Source organism: Neovison vison, chromosome 3 (assembly GCF_020171115.1).
Source record: "Neovison vison isolate M4711 chromosome 3, ASM_NN_V1, whole genome shotgun sequence".
NCBI lineage: Eukaryota > Metazoa > Chordata > Mammalia > Carnivora > Mustelidae > Neogale > Neogale vison.
This window is the reverse complement of record NC_058093.1, coordinates 104,419,914-104,435,146: the sequence shown is the minus strand read 5'-3', so window position 1 is coordinate 104,435,146 and position 15,233 is coordinate 104,419,914. Positions and strand designations below refer to the sequence as shown.

The window sequence follows — 15,233 nt, the reverse complement described above, 5'->3', positions numbered from 1 at the left end:
TTCACTATCTTCACCAATAAACTGACCTGTTTGCGAAGTATCAATTTTATTTTATTCTGGGGTTAAATCTGGCCACATGACAAATACCTGAGAGTTTTTTCTATGCTTACTGATGTCATAAAATTATAGAATTGTGTGAGTCAGCACTTTAAGAACATATGAAATTTTTTTTTAAAGATTTCATTTATTTATTTGACAGACAGAGATCACAAGCAGGCAGAGAGAGAGGAAGGGAAGCAGGCTCCCCGCTGAACAGAGAGCCCGATGTGGCTCGATCCCAGGACCCTGGGATCATGACCTTAGCCGAAGGCAGAGCCTTTAACTCACTGAGTCACCCAAGTGCCCCAAGAACATGTAAAATTTTATCTGGAGGTCATTTTGAATAGCTTTCATCTACCAGCTATTGTTTTTCCAGCTCAACGCACATAGTGTATGTCAGTAACAGCAAAAACAAAAAGTAAATCTTACTAAAATTTAATCTTAATGCCTAGATTTCTGGGTTTGGAAAGGATAAGTTACAACTAAAAAGAGTAGGGATTAAAGTTCTAGGGCGCCTGGCTGGCTCAGTTAGAGGAGCATGTGGTTGCATTCTTGATCTCAGGGTCATGAGTTCAAGACTCATGTGGGGTGTAGATATAAAACCTTAAAAAAAAAAAAGAGTTCTAATACTGGCTTTACTAAAAACTTATTATGGCCAAAAGAAAGGCACTATATGTGTATCAAATGAAGGGAAAAAATTAATGGATCTAGTAATTCAGTAATTACTGATATTAACAAAGAGTAAATAATACAACTTACCTAAAGCTGCATGTCTATTTCTTTCCCCCAATTACAATAGCTCCCCAACCCCCCCCCAACTTATTTGTGGAAGATACATTCCAAGACCCCTGGTGGATGCCTGAAATCACAGATAGTACCAAACCCAATATATACTGTATTTTTCCCTATACATACTTTTAGAGTTTAATGTGTAAATTAGGCACAGTAAGATATTAATAACAATAACTAGTAATAAAATAGAACAATTATAACTATATACCATAATAAAATTTTGTTAATGTGGTCTCTGTCTCTGACAGTATCTTACTGTACCGTACTCACCCTTCTCATGATGCCGTGAGATGGTAAAACACCTACATGATGAGATGAAGCAAGGTGAATGGTGTAGGCACTATGATGTAGCTTTAGGCTACCAATAACCTTCTGTCAGAAGGAAGATCACCTGCTTCCAGACTGGGGTTGAACATGGGTAACTGAAATCATGGAAGTGAAACCATGGATAGAGACTACTGTATTTATGTATCCTAAGGAAAGAAGGAACCTGAAACTTAATGCTGGCATATTTCTACCTCTTTTCCTTCACAACCCCTCAGAAAAAAGGAAGCTTTGAATTATTTATCCCTAACATATTTATTTTTTCACTGATTGCAAGACTGTAATTCCATTATTTGTAAGATGACTGATGAATTATATTAAACTCAACAGTCAACCAAGCCTTTAGATCAAAGTAGTGCACCAGAATTTAATTTGATAAATATTTTATATGTCCACTACGTGCTGGGCAACAGCGGTAAATAAGACTCATCCCCTGCCCTCAATGGATTTAGTCCAACTGGAGAGAAACATTAAAATGAAAAATAAAAGAAAGACCTCCTCTACAAACTCCATCCAGAGATGAGAACTCTGAAACTATGGGAAATAGCTTTGCAAATATTTTCATACATATATGTGTACATAATACCACCCTTTTTTTTTTTAAGATTTACTTTTTATTTGACAGAGACACAGCAAGAGAGAGAATACAAGTAGGCAGAGTGGGAGAGGGAGAAGTAGGCCTCCCCAGGGAGCCCAATGTGTAGCTCGATCCCAGAACCCTGGGATCATGATCTGAGCCTAAGGCAGACACCTAAGGACTAAGCCACCCAGATGCCCCCCCCTTTTTTTAAATAAAAAACCTCAAATATATTGTTCTGTAACCCTTTTTTTCCTACATTATTCTATGTCAATTAGTACACTTTAAAAGTCACCATTTTTAATGAGCTGCAGAGTATTCCATTGTATGGGTGTGCCAAAATGTAACCAGTACTCTTATTACAAAATGTTTATGCTTAATTTCTTTTAAACTCAGGAAAGGGGACTAAGGGTATGGAAATCAGAGAAAAAAAAAATTGTAGCTAGCATTAACAGCGGTAAATTTAGCCAAGATGTTCTATAAAGCCAACAAAGGAGTTCATCTCCAAAAGGTGTGAGTTTTTAATACTATCTTACAGAGGTATTCTAGTTTATTTATTAATCACACCAAATGAATGTATGAATGAATGCCCCACTCCAAAAAGAACTTGAGATTTCTTATGTATTGTTTCTGTGAGTCCTAGATACTACAATTAATGTGTCACTAAACACATACACATACATACACACTCCTCCATCACAGACTTCCAGAACACAGAGCTTGGTGTCTTAATACCCTTATCTCTACTCCCGCCCCACCCCTTCCTGCTACCGTGAATGTCCTATTCCAGGCCTTAATATTACTTTTATCCCCGGGATCTGCAATGACTCTTTCTGACTTCAATCTCTGCCCATTCCAAATAATCCTACACGGTTTTTCTATATAATACTTCCTGAAGCAAAATATGACCTCCTTGCTCAAAAAACCCCAATCCCAATTATTAGAGAATAAATATTGTCCATCTAATATTTAATACTCTTCGTATTCAGTTTGGATAAGGCCACTAAATCTTCTAATCTTATCATCTACTACTTTGTCTCAAACACTCTCCAGTCAAATCCTAGTATAACAGATCTCTGAAAAGCTTCCAACTTCCTATCTATCATATACACACATTCCTCTCTTGTGAAAAGCAGATGGTCAAAGAACATTTATAGAATCAAAGATCGGGAAGGGATTTTAAAGATAACCTAACCTACTCACCTTAATTTGCAAATTAGTAACTTCTATCACTTACACAAGAACCCACAAATCTCCTATTTTAGCTCCCTTTCCATTATGCAGTGGTTCTCAAACTTTAGTATGCCCAACAACCAACCCAATGGTTATTAAAAAGACAGATTTCCTAGGCTCGACTGGAAAGATCATGCTCTAATGATATGGGCAAGGGCCAGGACTCATATTTTTTTAACAAACGCTTCAGGTTATTTTGAAATGGTCAAAACTTCAGACCATAATAAGAAAATCAGAAGGAAAAGAGAATGCAGTAAGAATATACAGCCTTGCAGCACTAAGCATGTCATCTGAAATTTTCCATTTTTGCTCCCACACTGGAACTTCCAAAAAACAGCTACTCACTGCTACTTGTGCAGAATCCATAAATCTCAGTCCAAAATAGTCACTTTCAATAAGGTCCAAATGGTACATTATCTGATCAAAGAGCTCTTGTCCTTTGGCTTTTTTCTGAAATGGTAAGAAAATAAATTAATCAACAAATGACTCACAAGATCAACAAGCCTGAACTGGAGATAGCTTTAGTTATACAAGATTTAGGGGCACTAGGTGGCTCAGTCAGTCGAGCATCTGACTCTTGATTTCGGCTCAGGTCATGATCTCAGGGTCCTGAGATCAAGCCCCACAATGGACTCCACACTCAACGGGGAGTCTACTTGAGATTCTCTCTCTGCCCCTCCCCTGGCTCGTACACAGGCTTCTTTCTCTCTCTCTCTCTCAAATAAACGAATCTTTACAAAATCTATTCTTAAAAACTTACTTGGAATACCAAAAATACTGCCATATATCAGGTAACATGTAAGATACTATAATTTTCCAGTAAACTACTTAAGGCCAAAAGAGAATTTGTGATGTATATGCACTTCTGCAGAAAGTGTTACTTCCTATCAACCAACAAACATCACCTTGTACTAATCACTGTAAGGAGAAACTCTTATTTTGTCTTGCCAATTTTTAAGAGTCACTAATTCAAAGGTGCTTTATAATGTGACTGGAAAGAGAAACACAAGAAAACTTAGAACACTGAAGTATGAATCATGTGGAACTAACTATATACTTGCCAACAGATTTTAGAGACAAGATAGAATCATCAGTGAAAACTTGGAGATCAGCCTTAAATGGAAAACAATATAAGGTTAAAAAGAGCAGATAAAAAAATGGAAGGTGGGAGGAATTATGGGACAATGAAAAAATACAGACATCAATGAAGAAGATACCAAGTGGGGAGGGAGGGTGAGCAATAAGCAAAGAAACTTGTTTGGAAAAAGCACTTCTCAAGAGTGTGGTCTCAGGACCCAAAGGTTTTCCCAAATACTTTGAAAAGAACCATAAGGTCCCTAGGATTCTCCTCATGTAGAAATTCAATGAAAACAATACATTGCAAGAGAGTAAATGCAGAAGCAGAAAAGAGGACCTAAGTATGTTCTCTTGGACCAGACATTAAAGAGATACACAAAAATGCGTAAGACAATGCTACTCTTCTCACTAAATTCTTTACTTAGTAAAATAGCTGTTTTTCACAAAAATACTTGTATGTTAAAAAAAAAAAATACTTGTATGTTACTAGGGCACCTGGATGGCTCAGTGGGTTAAATGTCTAACTTTGACTCAGGTCATGATCTCAGAGTCCTGGGACCGAGCCCTTCATCAGGCTCCCCACTGAGTGAGGAGTCAGCTTTTCCCTCTCTCTGCCCTCCGCCCATCTGATGCTCTTGCATATACCTGCCTACTTTCTCTCAAATAAAATAAATAAAATCTTTAACCGACTGAGCCACCCAGGCGTCGAAATAAATAAAATCTTTTAAAAAAATACTTGTATGTTACTTATAACACAAGGGGTATATTACTACTGTTTTAAAATTAACCAATAGATTTTTTTTTAATTTTTCAGTTTTAATTTCTAGTAAGTTAATTATCAGTAATTTACTAATAATTTTATGCCTATTAACATTAGATTTCCCTATGAGATTGAAGTGAAAAATCTGAGAATAATGCCTGCTGGCCCTCGGGATACTTGCCCTACTTAGAAATCTACAGTTTTAAACTAATTCTGGATATACAATTAGTTGAACTAAAGTTATTTGGATTCCATTCCCTTGACCCTCTTTTCTCAAAAACAAACCAAAAAACTCATCTGCCTCATTTCTCTATTATAGGTTTGATAGAAACATTCTTAAGCAATCTGGAGGACAAACTGCGGTTTATTTTATGCTATATAATCTCTACAGATTTAAAATTATGACTTACATTTATATATTGGAGTTGAAATAGAAGTTTTAATACAGATTAAAAAACTTTACAAGTTTTCTCTAGAGAAATCAATTCTTAAAAGTAGTTTCAGAAGTGAATAGTGCTGTTTCAACTCCTTTTACCTCTCTAGTTTCTTTGAATTCTGGTCCTTAATAATGTTATTAAGTTTATATCAGTTCAGTTTAAATAACTTTTCAGGGGGCACCTGGGTGGCCCAGTGGGTTAAGGCCTTCGGCTCAGGTCGTTGTCTCCGGGTCCTGGGATCAAGCCCCGCATTGGGCTCTCTCCTCAGCGGGGTACTTGCTTCCTCCGCTCTCTCTGCCTGCCTCTCTGCCTACTTGTGATCTCTGTCAAATAAATAAATAAAATATTTTTTATAAATAAATAAATAAATAAATAACTTTCCAGGGCCCTACCAATAAATAATCCATATAAAGTATATATTAGAGAAAAATTAATCTTACTGGTTAAGCAGTGTGTTATATTACACAGTGTATACTTGAGTTTTAGAATTTAAAAATTATGTAAGGTAATAGTATTATGAATGGTTTAAAAATGTGTAATGACCAGAGGACATTAGGTGGAGAGAAGTGAGTTGGGGGAAATTAGAGGGGGAGACTGAGAGAGACTGTGAACTCTGAGAAACACTGAGGGTTTTGGAGGGGAAACGGGTGAGGGGTGAGGGGGTCCTGGTGGTGAGTATTATGAAGGGCATGTATGCATGGAGCAGTGGGTGTGGTGCATAAACAATGAATCTTGGAACACTGATAAAATAAAATTAAAAAATTTTTTTAAATGTGGTATTTTAAGTGATACACCAATAAGTCAGAAAAAACTGTATTTTTAAATACGTTTTTTAAAGTGCCTTTTGAACATTTTTAAGCAATGGATTTAAACAACCACATAAAATAAATTGCCATGTTTAAAAAAAAATAAGGTAACTATCAATAGATACAACCCACATAAGCAAAAGCATTATTGGGATCTCAATTTTCAATGATTTTCATACACATCCTATCCATGCCCCTCCTCCTATGTAATTTTAAATTATGATTTTAGGTATTTCTTGTAAAATATATATATGCACATACACATACCAAACATACACAATTTTTTTACTAAATCATCAATCTCTGCCTTTTAATGGATCTTTATTTCAACTTATATTTTTGCTTTTCCTGCACTTTTTACCACCTTTCTTTCTGATAAAGTGCTATCCAAGTATCCCTTCACCAAGAGAAGAATTTTACTTGCCCTCATTCCCATGATCTCAGCCAATCCTCATGTTTATGAACATGCTTTCTCTTATTTCTATTCTCTGGTTGTGGCTGATTTGTTTAAGACAATAATCTTTATTTTAGTATTTTGAGCATTCTTTACACTCTTTAATGTATACACCACATAGATCTAATAGCATCTGCTAGATTTGTTTCTCTGCTCACTTGAGTTCTTCCTACAGAAATGTCCCCCATGTAGGACTTCGTATGAATAATCTTTAAAGGTCTTCTATGTTTGAGAATATTTTGATCATACTCTTACACCTGAATGACAATTGTCTCCTTATAAAATTCAGGGTTCAAAGTTATTTTCTTTCAATACTCTCTTCAATATTCCAAATGTATTACTCTTTTTCTTGCAGCTTATGCTGTTATTGAAAGTACAGTGACAATTTGAATTCTGGTCCTTAATAATGTTATTAATTTTCTTGGTAAGCTTTAGGCTTCTCTATCTTTGATCGTCTTAGATTTCAGTATAATGTATTAGGTGTGGTTTTTTTTCCTTAACTGTAACTTAGTATTTGGTATTCTATCGGGCTTTTAAATCTGCAATCTTTCATCTCCTTTTAATTCTGGGAAAACAATCTATTTCCTCAAGTATTTTTCCTCTACTTTTCTCATTTTAAATTTCCTACCTAAGTGCTGGCACTTCTACTTTCTTTTTTCTTAAACATATGTTCATTTAATATTCACATTTACTCTGATGATTATGGTTTATTTATCCATTTAACAAATACTTAACATAGAAAAGGTTCAGAAAGTTCTAGTAATGACAAAATTGCACAGCTAAAAAATGACAGTCTAGAATTTGAATTTTGCTGTCCCCCAAGCTCCAATTCCCTAAGGGTTACACACCACAAAGAGATTTGACTTGGAATGTCATGTCTCAGATCAATTAGATACCCCCAACTTCTTATCACAACCTTGTCTCTAAAGTTACTCTCAATGCCTAGGTTCTCCAACTACATGGAAACTTCTGGTACACTGATCCCACTTACTATCATTCATCAGCCTCCATTTCTCCTTTTTTAATTTTTTAAACATAATACAAAATATGCCATTTTAGCATATGCAACTCAATGCCATTAAATACATTCCCAGCGTGTACAACCATCACCATTTTGATTTCCAGAACTTTTCATCAAACCAACCAGAAACTCGGTACCCATAAAACAACCATTCCTCACACTCTTTCCCTTCAATCCCTAGTAACCTCTTTCCTACTTTCCGTGGCTTGTGAATTTACCTAGTCTATACCAAGTAGAATCGTACAATCTATGTCTTTTTGTGACTGGTTTATTCATTTAGCATGTTTTTAAAGCTCATCCATGTTGTAGCAGGCTCCAAAACTTCATTCCTTTTTAAAACTTGTAATATTCCATATTATGCATATACCATGTAGTTTATCCATTCATCTGCTGATGAACATCTGAGTTGCTTCCACTTTTTGGCTATTGTGAATACTATTATGAATAATGATATACAAGTATCTGTTTTGAGTCCCTGCTTTCAATTCTTTGGGTATATAAGTAAGAGTGGAATATAATTCTATGTTTAACTCTTGAGAAACTGCCCAACTGTTTTCCATAGTAGCTGCACCATTTTGCAATCCCACCAGCAACACATAAGCTTCCAATTTCTCCACATCCTCCCCAACATTTGTTATTTTCTGGGGCTGTTTTGGTTTATTTTGTTTGATACAGCCATCCTGGTAAGTGTGAAAAGGTATCTCATGTGATTTTGATTTGCATTTCCCTAATGCCAGTAATGCTGAGCCTATTTTCATGTGCTTATTAAACATCTGCTTCTTTTTTTTTTTTTTTAAGATTTTTTTGAAGATTTTATTCATTCATTTGAAGCCCCAATGTGGGGCTTGATCCCAGGACCCAGAGCTCATGAGTTAAGCCGAAGACAGAAAATTAACCATCTGAGCCACCCAGGTACCCTCCACCCCTTTTCAAATAAAGATTTTATTTGTCAGAGAGAGAGAGAGCGCGAGAGAGAGAGAGAGAGAGCGCACAAGCGCACAGAAGAGGGAGTGGCAGGCAGAGGGAGAAAGCAGGCTCCCAACAGAGTAGGGAGCCTGAGTGGGGCTCAATCCCAGACACCAAGATCATGACCTGAGCCAAAGCCAGACGCTTAAACAACTGAGCCACGCAGGTGTCCCGAGCATTTGCATATTTTCTTTGGAGAAGTATCTATTCAAGTCCTTCACACATTAAAAAGAAAAATTTTATTGAGGTGTAGCTAACATATAATATTAGTTTCAGGTGTACACCATAGTGATTCGACAATTATATAAAGTGCAAAATGCTCACCACAGTAAGTGTAGTTACCATCTGTCACCATACATAATTATTCCAATATTACTGACTATATTCTCTCTGTTGTACTTTTTATCACCTTCATAACAGCAAGTTTGTACCTCTTACTCCCCTTTACCTATTTTGCTTCCCTGCTTACCCCATTATAAATTCAGTTTTCAGCTGCATCTAGACCATCACTTGCTACTTATATTCTTCTTTTCCTTTCTCGTAACAAATTATTCCAGGTCACCACCTCTTTCAAACCCAGTTCTCACTTCACATCCTGTTTTCTGAAGATTAGGACCAACAAGATATTACCTTTTCATCAGCCTTCCATCTTTCCCAGCATAAGATGGTGATCCTTTCTAGAATGTTCATCCTACATTATCTACCTGTATATATAAAACCAATTCCTAAGATACATTTTTCCTATTCATTTGACAAACTCAAATCTCCCTATCTAGCCATTCTCTAGCCATTACTACCAAATCTCATGGCAATCCCCCAACTTCCCTTCATGTCCCTCCCCAAAAACTGAACAATATTTATTATTTTTTTAAGATTTTATTTATTTATTTGACAGACAGAGATGACAAGTAGGCAGAATGGCAGGCAGAGAGAGAGGAAGGGAAGCAGGCTCCCTGCTGAGCAGAGAGCCTGATTCGGGGCTCGATCCTAGGACCCTGGGATCGAGCCTGATTCAGGGCTCGATCCTAGGACCCTGGGATCATGACCTGAGCCGAAGGCAGAGGCTTTAACCCACTGAGCAACCCAGGCGCCCCTAAACAATATTTGTTATTAAACAATATAATTAACAATATTTATTAAGTCCCTAGGTACAAGGGACTACAGGAAATCTAAAAAATAAAGGACTGCCCCAGTAATTCCTTTAACCCTCTAAATCTGGCTTCTGAACACACCATTCCACTGAAGTTCCTTTTTCCACTTCATTCTATTACTCCTCTTTCAATGACCGCTACCTATGCTGTCATCATCTTCCACAAACAATATCACCCCCCCCAACTAGAGCTGAACTGTATTTTACTCAGTTCTAATGTTTATTAGAAGTCTCCCTCCACCATATCCACATACTAAGCATTCCTTCTGGTGCAGTCCCATTGTCTTGTGCCTATGTTACTATACAATCTCCGGGATTTTTTTCCTATAAAGAATCAATAAAATCAACTCTAAATCATGTCTCTTGAGTATTAAGAAACCAATAGAATAAAAACAAGTATGTAAAAATCCACACATTGTTTTAAACAGCTTTGAGATATAATTCACATACTATACCATTCACCATTTAAACGTACAAAATCCAAAGGTATATTCACAGATATGTACAACCATCACAATTCTGGAACATCTTCATTCCTCAAAAAGAAACCTTGTTATCTTTTAGTTATTGCCCAACCACCATTCCTACTACCCCCTCAAGTCCCTACCCATCTGCCCTTAGCAACCACTAAACCACTAATCTTTTTTTTTTCCTACAGATTTCTTTATTCTGGATTTTCATATGAATGAAGTCATATCACCAGCTGCTTTCACCTAGCACAATGTTGTCAAAGTTCACCCATGTAGCATGTATCAGTATTTCATTTCCTTCATGGCCAAATAATATCCCATTATATGGATATAGCACATCTTGTTTGTACATACATCTTCTGACAAACAGTTGGGTTTTTTTTTATCTTTAAGATAGTAAAAATAACACTGTTATGACTATCTGTGTATAAGTTTTTGTCTAAACGTGTGTTTTCAATTATCTTAGATATATACCTAAAAGTACAATTGCTGGAACATATGATAACTATGTTTAATCACTTGAGGAACTGCCAGGCTATATTCCCAAGCAGCCACACAACTTGATATTCCTGCCAAAAAATATAAGAAGGTTCAGATTTCTCCACATTCTCACCAACACTTAATATTATCTGACATTTTTATTTTAACCTTCCTAATTGATATGTAGTATCTCATTGTGGTTTTGATTTGCATTTCTCTGGTAACTAAGGATGTCAAGCATCTTTTCATGTATTTATCAGCTATCTGCATATCTTATATGCAAAAGTGTCTATTCAGATCCTTTGCCCATTTTTAAATTGGGTTATTTGTCTTTTTATTATTGGGTTTTAACAGGTTTTTTTTGTTTTTTGTTTTTTGTTTTTTTTTTTTTTTAAGATTTTAAGAGGGAGAGGGACGCCTGGGTGGCTTAGTTGGTTAAACTGCCTTCGGCTCAGGTCATGATCCTGGAGTCCTGGGATCGAGTGCACACTGGGCTCCCTGCTTGGCGGGGAGTCTGCTTCTTCTGCTGACCTTTCTCCACTCGTACTCTCTCTCTCATAAATAAATAAATAATCTCCCTAATAAATAAATAAATAAAATCTTTTAAAAAAATAATTTTTTTAAGAGAGAGAGATCACAAGCAGAGAGGCAGACAGAGAGACAGAGGGAAGCAGGCTCCCTGCTGAGCAGAGAGCCCAATGTGGGGATCAATCCCAGGACCATTACCTGAGCTGAAGGCAGAGGCTTAACCCACTGAGCCACACAGGCGCCCCGGGTTGTAACGGTTCTTTATATATTCTAGACACAAGTGCTTATCAAATATGTAACGTGCAAGTATTCTTTCCCTTTCTAAGAGAGGATCTTTTCACTTTCTTGATAATGGCCTTTGTGACATAAAGTTTTTAATTCTGATAAAAGTCCAACTTACTTTTTCTTATTTCGTTATTCATGTTTTTGGTGTCATATCTAAAAAACTGGTGCCAAATCCAAGGTCATGAAGATTTATCCCTATTTTTTGTTCCGTGAGTTTTATGGTCTTAGCTCTTATGTTTATGTATTTGATCCATTTTGAGTTAATTTTTGTATATGGCATGACCTAAAGTTCCCATTTCACTTCATTCTTTTGCATATAGCTATCCAGTTCTCCTAGCACCACTTGTTGAAAAGACTATTCTTTCCCTCACTGAATGGCTCTGGCACCCCTGTCATTAATCAACTGACCATAACCAAAGCAATCTTAAGGAAGAACAAAGCTGGAGATCTCACGATCCCAGGTTTCAAACTATACTACAAAGTTAATGTTAATAAAAACAGTACTGGTACTGGCACAAAAACAGACACATAAATCAATGGAACAGGACAGAGAGCCCAGAAATAAATTCACTCTTATATGGCCAATTAATCTACAATAAAGGAAGCAAAAATGCACACCACGGAAAAGACAAGTCTCCTCAATAAATGGCATTGGGAAAACTGGATAGCTACATGCAAAAGAGTGAAAGTGGACCAGTATCTTACACTATATACAAAAACTAACTCAACATGGATTAAGGATTTAACTCTAAGACCTAAAACCATAAAACTCCCAAAAGAAAATGTAGGCAGTAATCTCTTGGGCCCTGGCCCTAGCAATATTTTTCTGGTTTAAGTCTCCTCAGGCAAGGGAAACAAATCAAAAATAAACTAATAAAACTACACCAAACTGAAAAAGTTCTGCACAAACAAGGAAAACCATCAACAAAATGAAAAGGCAACCTACTGAGTAGTAAAAGACATTTACAAATGATATTCCGATAAGAGGCTAATATCCAAAATATATAAAGAACTCACAGAACTAAATATCAAAACAAAAAACAAAAAAAAAAACAAAAAAACCCACAAATAATTCAATTAAAAAACGGGAAGAGGACCTAAAATAGACACTTTTCCAAAGACATACATATAGCCAAAAGACACATGAAAAGATGCTCAACATCACTCATTATCAGGGAAATGCAAATCAAAACCACAGTGAGGTATCACCACCTCACACCAACCAGAATGGCTAGTATTAAAGGACAAGAAATAAGTACTGTGGAGGATGCAGAGAAAAGGGAACTCTCGTGCACTGCTGGCAGGAATGTAAACTGGTGCAATCATAATGGGAAACAATAGAAAGTTTCCTCAAAAAATTAAAAACAGAATTACCATATGACCCAGTAATTCCACTGCTAAGTATTTACACAAAGAAAACAAAACACTAATTCAAAAAGAGAAATGTACCCCTATGTTTACTGCAGCATTATTTCCAACAGCCAAAATACGGATGCAACTTAAACGTCCACCGATAGATGAATCAATAAATATGTGGTGTATATATATACACACACACACATATTTATGTGTGTGTGTGTGTGTGTGTGTGTGTGTGTGATGGAATATTACTCAGCCAGAAAAAAAGGAATGAAATCCTGCCATTTGCAACAACATGGATGGACCTAGGAGGTATTAAACTAAGGAAAATGAGTCAGACAAACAAAGACAAATACCATGTGATTTTCCTATATGCAGAATCTAAAACATAAATGAACAAAACACACAAAAAACCAGATTCATGAATACAGAGAATAAACTGATGATTGCCAGAAAGATAGGAGGGGGGATAGGCCAAACAGATGAAGGGGATTAAGAGGTACAAACTTCCAGCTATAAAATAAATAAGTCATGGTGATGAAAATACAGCATTGGGAATATAGTCAACAATAGAATAAATATAAAGAACAAATATATAATAAACATATATAAAGAATAACAATTCTGTACGGTGACAGATGGTAACTACTTATCATGGTGAGCATTTCAAAATGTGTATGTAATTGTCCACACTGTGTTATACATAATATAATACTGTATGGCACCTGGATGGCTCAGTGGGTTAAACCCTCTGCCTTCGGCTAAGGTCATGATCCCAGGGTCCTGGGATCGAGCCCTGCATTGGGCTCTCTGTTCAGTGGGGAGCCTGCTTCCCTTCCCCCCTCTCTGCCTACTTCTCTGCCTACTTGTGATCTCTGTCAAATAAATAATCTTTATTAAATAAATAAATAATAAATATCTTTTAAAAAAATACTGTATGTCAAAAAAAATACTGTATGTCAATTAAATTTTTTAATTTTTAAAAAACTTTAAAAACCAGATAACAACACTATAGACATTTTCCAAAGAAGATGTACAAATAACAAACACATGTAAAAAGATGCTCTTCAGTAATCATTAGGAAACTACAAAATCAAAACCACAAATGAGGTACCACTTCACACCTACTAGGACAACTATAATTTTAAAAATGGAAAATGACAAGTGTTGAGGGATGTAGAGAACCTGGAACTGTCCTACATTGCTGATGGGTATGTAAAATGATACAGTTGGTATGGAAAACAGTTCCGAAAAAAATTAAACCTGGAACTATCATATGACCCAGCAATTCCATCCTCAGGTATCATACCCCAAAGAATTAAAAACAGGTACTACAACAAACACCTGCACATGAATATTCACAGCAGTACTATTCACAGTTGCTCAAAGATGGAGAGAACCCAAACGTCCATCAACTGATGAATGGATAAACAAAATATGATTTATCATACAATGGAGTATTAGTCAAAATAAAAAAGAATGAAGTACTGATAAATGTCATAGTACAGATGAACCTCAAAAATATTAGGCTAAGTTAAAGAAAGGTCACAGATTGGATAATATTCCATTTATATAAAACATCCAAAACAGGCAAATCCTTAGAGAAAGAAAACCAACTAGCAGTTATCAGGGGCTAATGGGAGTTATCGAGTTTCCATTTGGGATGACAAAAATATCTTAGAACTAAACAGAGGTGATGGTTGTACAACATGGTGATTGTACTAAACACCAATAAATTATGCACTCTTTGAAAAGTTTTACTTATTGAGGTAATCTGTACACCCAACATGAAGCTTGAACTCATGAACCCAAGATCAACAGTCACACACACTTCCAACTGAGCCAGACAGGCTCCCTGAACTTTAAAATAGTTAATGTTATGTGGTGCCTGGGTTGCTCAGTCAGTGAAGCATCTGTCTTCTATCAGGTCATGATCCCAGGGTCCTGAGATTGAGCCCCTCCCTGGAATGGAGCCCCATATTGGGCTCCCTAATCAGCAGGGAGTCTACTTCTCTCTCTTTTTTCACACCCCCCCCATCCCGTGCTCTCTAGCTTGCTCTCTAACAAATAAAACCTTTAAAAAAAATAATAAAATGGTTAATTTTATTTTATAGCAACTTTCTTCAATTCAAAAAAATTATTCATTAAAAAACATCTTAAGAAACATCCCCCCCAAAGAAACAACTGACCACAGATGTATGGCTTTACATCTGGATTCTCTATTCTGTTGCAATAATTTATGTGTCTATTCTTTTTTTTTTTAAGATTTTATTTTTTTTTTTTTAAGATTTTATTTATTTATTTGACAGACAGAGATCACAAGCAGGCAGAGAGGCAGGCAGAGAGAGAGGAGGAAGCAGACTCCCTGCCAAGCAGAGAGCCCAATGTGGGGCTCGATCCCAGGACCCTGAGACCATGACCTGAGCGGAAAGCAGAGGCTTTAACCCACTGAGCCACCCAGGTGCCCCAAGATTT

The 15,233-nt window shown here is 36.3% G+C and overlaps 1 protein-coding gene across 5 annotated transcripts in view; it reads right to left on the bottom strand.

Annotated features, from left to right (window-relative positions):
* Positions 1–15,233, bottom strand: part of EPB41L5 (erythrocyte membrane protein band 4.1 like 5) — a 140,274-nt gene that overhangs the window by 113,401 nt on the left and 11,640 nt on the right. For 4 of the 5 annotated variants that reach the window (XM_044242630.1, XM_044242632.1, XM_044242635.1 and 1 more), the window contains exon 3: positions 3,311–3,415. The exons of the other annotated variant lie outside the window; for it this stretch is intronic. In XM_044242630.1, the coding sequence (XP_044098565.1) occupies positions 3,311–3,415 (105 nt within the window). The remainder of the gene's footprint in view (positions 1–3,310; positions 3,416–15,233) is intronic. 5 annotated transcript variants of the gene reach the window in all.